The sequence below is a fragment of the Numenius arquata genome, chromosome 3 (assembly GCF_964106895.1).
Source record: "Numenius arquata chromosome 3, bNumArq3.hap1.1, whole genome shotgun sequence".
Lineage (NCBI taxonomy): Eukaryota > Metazoa > Chordata > Aves > Charadriiformes > Scolopacidae > Numenius > Numenius arquata.
The window spans coordinates 32143952-32149611 of NC_133578.1; the positions used below are offsets into that span (position 1 = coordinate 32143952).

The window sequence follows — 5660 nt, forward strand, 5'->3', positions numbered from 1 at the left end:
TAAAGACAGTTGCTGTAAGATCAGCATCAGTCCCAATTCTGCTGATTAACTTCTGGAGGGAAGTTACTTGTTTTCTATTGGCAAAATTCATGGAGATGTATGTAAGAAAAAACATTATAACTCTTATCTGCTTCATCTATGAACTGGATAATTTAGTTCCAGCACGGATATAACTAGTACCAAGCTTCTAGACGGCTGTGGGACAGGCTGTTTGTGGCAGGGTGGTTTGTGTGCATTAATCTTCTAATGTACCAGTGTCTTAGCTAATGCTAACAAGTTAAAAAAACATCTGTTATCTTAAGATAAAGTTCAGTGTAGAAGGGAACTAGCTGAAAAGTCCCCTTCATCACTGCATGTGTGAAAGCCATTTTAAACTCATCTGCCAACTTCATACAAGTTTAGGGGAAATAATGTACTACTGCAATTGAAATGTTTGAGATATTAGTTCATTACACAACTGAGACTCAGTTTCACTGAGCAATAGTAGAAACTGAGACAGAAGCAGAATAGTTTTAGATATTTATTGTAAAGACTTTTACAATCTCAGTACAGAGATAAGGATATAAAATGGTGGTGTATGGAATCATTAAGGCTTGGTGGTGGTCATCTGAATTTCACTGTTCAATGGTTCTCAAGCAAGAGCAACCGATTTCTGACTGTACATATTTTTATTTGTGTTCCATCATTACAGTGAGATCACAAGTTATTTCAGAGACTCAATGCCTGGTTATTATAAAATAAAGGACATTATTTACATGATGAAAGAAAAATTTCAGCATTTTAGTGGAATGGATGACTGATACTGCAACAAGTTTAGTCAACGTATTTCCCAAGAATGTCACCATCTCTAAACAAGTAGTAGTCCTGCAAAGAAAAGAAATATTAGTAGCTGTCATATCAGTTGTTTTGCAAATACTCTTGTTCTGAAGTCAGGGCTACCACAGTCATGAAGTACAAAATCAAAAGTGAGTTAAGCAAGACTAACTCTACATGTTGACTTCTTGAAAAGAGGTATTTTTGTTCGTAAGATACTCTTTGGGAAAGCTACCAAGTTACTATTTTTAGTAGTAGGGAGTGCAAGAAGACAATTCTGCAAGCTTTCCCTGTCAAAAGCAAGGATCCTCCCAGTAATTTCAAAGCCTTTCAGGTTTCCCTCCTATATATTCTCGGCATACGGAGCCACTTTGTCCACCCAGCAAAGGCCAAGCCAGAGGTTTTGAGGTTTCTTTGGTCACTTCCTTTTAAGCAGGGGTGGAGGTAGCAAGTGTAGGTACCAGAAGCTGGCTGGATCCAGCTGCTGCCACTAGAGTATCAACAACTGCCTTTCCCGAATGCTGCTCACCCTATGAAGTAACTACATGCATTTCTCACTGGCAGTATGGCATTTTGGGAACAAGCTTAACTGGTATTCACAAAGTTGGGAAACTTACCTTATCATCTAGTACAATCTTAGTACCACCATATTCTGGTAGCAAAACCTTTTCACCAACTTTTACACTCACTGGCTGAATCTCACCATTCTGAAAGGAAAAAAAGAAATCCTTAGTTTTCCACAATATAGACAGATGTAATAGAATTCCTCCAAAATGCAATGATCCATCCACATATAAAACATTCGGGAAATCACAATAACTCTATATTTTAGTTGCACAATGAATCTAGAATACACAAATTTACTAGGAAGAAAAGCACACCGGTCCATTCTCAAGCATTGGAGTCCTGCAATATTTAGGCAGTAGAACTGCAGTGATTTTCTGAATAGAATTAATTTTCATTTAGTTTTGAGTATAAATACAACTGTGAGGTCTTCACTTGACATACTAAATACGGCTTCACTTAATGGGGAAAAAAAAAAAAAAAACACCACAACAAAAACCCCACAAACCACCACCCAAGAAACCTGAGAAATTGACAGACCATGAAGCCCCCTTCTAAAATGGAGAAAGTACACTCTGTATTCTATAGCCAAGGCTAATTTCTCCAAGTGCCAGTTAGAAGTACGTTCCCATCTTTGTTACTTTGATCAACTTGTCACTGTTGCTAGGAAATCAGTTAAGAAGCAACGGATAAGGTTTAATTAAATTTTGTATTTTAAATTAAATATTAACATGTTAGTCAAATATAAGCACCATTGCACAATATAAAGCTTTGAAAATCAGATACAGACACAAAACATGGTATGTATAGAGGGACTCATGGTAAAGAAAAAGTCTGAGTCAACATGCCCAAGTTGAAATTTAACCTGTTTTCCACGATTGCTACTCACTGAACACTACTTTGGTGGGGGAAAAACCCTTCTGATGCTGAAGCCCATAGCCATTGTCATTTTTGTAACGTGAAGACTGCTTTTTTTTTTTTTTTTTTTATGATCCCAGATACATATTTAACATGCAAAATTAATAAAAAAACATTTAACACTTAAGTTATTTTGATTCTTGATTTTCTTTTGACCAGTAAGCCCAATTCCTATGGACAATGATATTTGCACGGCACAAGACAATGAGTGCCACATTCCGGGATTCCACCCTGCTCACAAGTCAGGGAAATTGAGGCATGTAATCATTTTAACAAAGGTGGCTGCTAGTCCTTCAAGATTTTGGCTGAGAAATGATGAAACAAGATATCCCCCCTAAACACTGTTTATGCATTTAAAATTAAAAAAAGCAAACAAACCAACCCACTAAGAAAATGGAAAAAAAAGAAAAAAAAAAAACACTCCACTGAAACAGACACCACAACTGTTTAAAGCTATTGATAAATATCAATAAATAGATTGATTTTTCAAAGGCAAGTATTTTCCATTTTACAAATGATGGAAGGGATGCTGGAATTTGAGGTCAGAGCCAGTCAGGAGAACTTGAGATTTCTACCTCCTCTTTGGATTTATACTTCCAGCTTCAGTCATCGCTGTCATCCATATTTGTGAGCTCTCTCTAAATTTACACTGCAACCATCCCTTTCTTATGATAATATTCCAGCTACCACCACACCATTATTAATTCTACCCACGTGCCATGCTTCAGGATATTTACCTTTCCTTTGGCTCCTGATCCGACTGCTACTACTGTTGCTTGTAGCACTTTCCCTTGAGCTTTTTCTGGAATCATGATGCCTCCTTTGGTTACTGTCTCAGCTGCACATCGTTCAACCAGAACGCGATCAAAGAGTGGAAGAAATTTCCTAAATGCTTTTCCTGCCTGTAGAAGTAATTGTTTGTTGTGACAACAAGAACATTACAACAAAATTGCAATTTAAAAGAGTGTAAAAAGAGAAAAGTGATTTCTCTTTTGAGATAAATTAATTGTTAAAGAAAACTGCTGAGTATTTCTTTTTAATATTAGCAAACTTACTATTTTTGCAATAGTAGCAAAGCCACCTTGGATTGCATCAGAAATTGCTAAAGAAGAAGCAGATGCTGGGCAATCCTGGCAGTTCAGCCATAGGAAGGTGTACTCCAGCTGGGGAATAAACCACCAGGGGATGGAGCAGCTCCCGCCTCTGGCTGAATCTCTAGGCTTTTAATCCCAAACCCTTAGTTGCAGTAGTTTGGCAAACATAATTTTGGATTATATGCAATATATTCGTTCACATCCACATTAGACTTAATGATGACTAAGGAATTCTTGGGACAGTTGCATTTTTATTAATGTAACGGAGTGTTTTACAGTAAAGCAGCAGAAGTCTAACCAGGTACCTCATATCAGTCTTTTTCAGGTACTTGCAGTCCTTACCATTTCACATAATGACTTACAGCCTCCAAAGTCAGAAGTCTGAACCAAGAGTGCTATTACTTGTATCAACTTCTACAAATAGACTACAACTTTACAGGAAACTTTAGGTTTAAGCCCTTAAGAACAAGAAGGGAGGCATACTCCTACCTTGACTGCTTCCATATCTGCCTCCGCTTAAGCAGAATTAGGGTTGGGATGATTTTTTTGTTGTTTGGGTTTGTTTTTTTTTTTTTTTGCAACTCCTTACTGCCACTAGCTGCATTTCAGAAATCGCAGTCTAACCCCCACGTACTGGATAAATGCAAGCACTAAATCCCAGCAAGCAGGGGTCAGGAAGAAGGAACTTGCTTGGATCCAGAAGGGAAGATATGGCGACTTGCCAAGTTACATGGAGATAGTGCTCCACTAGACAGGTACCCAGAGCCCACACTCGTAGAAACAGCTAGAAAGAAGGGCCTGGCTTCCACATGGCCTTTCCTGACATCAGTACGCACACACACAATTTAAAATTGGGAGAATACACAATTACAGGCAGAACATGAACAAGCAACAGCACATGAAAGATGTGTGTCCCTCCAACTAACCTTACTGCTACAATGATAAAAAGCAGAGAAAAAGGCTGCCAACTGTGATCATTTTCATTCTGGAAAGGTAAGAGCACACATCCTTTTTTTTTTTTTTTTTTGAGATGTTCTGTGTTTAACAGAAATAAGCAGCCAGACTTATGAAGAATGGCATTTTACACTCAAGTTTTAAGAAATGCTAATTCCTCACGTCAGCAGGATCGTGAAGAATAAAGTATTACTGCAAGCACAGGAACAGCTCTGTCCATACCAGATTCTCCCTCTAAGTAAGATCTCCATAAAAAAGCTTTATAAAATATAGAGAATGAGTGATGCAGCATTAAAACGTGCTGGGTTTACCCGCAGCCCTCCCCCACGCACTCGTCGCTAACGGGACGCTCCCGTTACCGCAGGCGGGAAACACTTGGCTGAAGCGGCCGGGAAGCCCTGCCAGACATCCCGCCGGTCCCGGCCCGCAGCCCCTGCCGGTGTAACTGTCCCTACCTCAAGGACGCGTGACCTTGCGGCGCCCCCAGACCGCCAGGACACCCCCGTTCCCTACTAACGCCCCAGCGGGCCCGCCGCGCCCGCAGGCGAGGGCCCACTGCCTCCTTCCTTCCTTCCCTCCATCGGCTCAGCCTAGCCCCACCGCCACGACGGGGCTCGCCGCCGCCAGCCTCCGGCAGGCAAAAGAAACACGCGTGCGCGGCGGCGAGGCCACTTAGGGGTCCCCGGCGGCGACCCGCCCGCGGCGGACAGGCGGGCCCGCCAGCAGGCCCTGCAGGGACCTCTCCCCCTCATCGCACCGCGATCGCACGCCCAGCAGAGCCAGAGCGGGCGGCGGGCACTCACCATGCCGGCTGCTGCGCTCCCCACCGCCGAGTGACCGGGCCGCCGCACGCACACGTGAGGAAAGGTCACCGCGTGCGCATGCGCGCCCGGCGCCCCGCCCCGCAGCAGAGCCCACCCCCCGCCGCGGCCCTGCTCGGATTGAACCCTCCCGCGTGTTTTTCACTCCCCCCGTGGGCAGGCCCCCTTGCCGGGGCAGCTGGCACCCCCGCGGCGCCGCGGACCGCCCTAGCCGGCGCCCGCCGGCGCCCGCCGGTTCCCGGGGTCAGCCGCCCGCCCGGAAGTGAGGTCAGCTCAACTTTGACCTTCAGTGAGCATGAGCGTTCCAGAAGGTTCTGGAATTGGCGGGCCCCGGAACCTGAATGGTTCATGCCGGAGCCTGCCGCGCATGCGCCCGGCGCGGGCCGTGCCCCCAGCGCCGCAGGAGGCTGTCGGCGGGGGCGGCCGCCTTCCCGCCGCCAGGGGCGGGGCGGCGGCAGCTATGCTGGTTCCCGGGCGGTGCGGTGCGGAGCCCCAC

General features: G+C 44.4%; 1 protein-coding gene across 1 annotated transcript; it reads right to left on the reverse strand.

The window, feature by feature from the left end:
• Nucleotides 1-508: 508 nt before the first annotated feature.
• HSPE1 (heat shock protein family E (Hsp10) member 1) lies at nt 509-5404 on the reverse strand. The gene is made up of 4 exons (XM_074144902.1): nt 5147-5404; nt 3033-3197; nt 1431-1520; nt 509-864 (listed from the first exon to the last, which is right to left on the reverse strand). The coding sequence occupies exons 1-4, from the start codon at nt 5147-5149 to the stop codon at nt 814-816; spliced, it is 309 nt and encodes a 102-aa protein (XP_074001003.1). The 5' UTR covers nt 5150-5404; the 3' UTR covers nt 509-813.
• Between the last annotated feature and the right edge of the window lie 256 nt (nt 5405-5660).

Coding starts and splice junctions, on each gene's coding strand:
- HSPE1 (XM_074144902.1), bottom strand. Junction 1,521..3,032: donor GATCAGGAGCCAAAGGAAAG/GTAAATATCCTG, acceptor TTTTCCTTTCAG/AATGGTGAGATTCAGCCAGT. Junction 865..1,430: donor AGATTGTACTAGATGATAAG/GTAAGTTTCCCA, acceptor TTTTCTTTGCAG/GACTACTACTTGTTTAGAGA.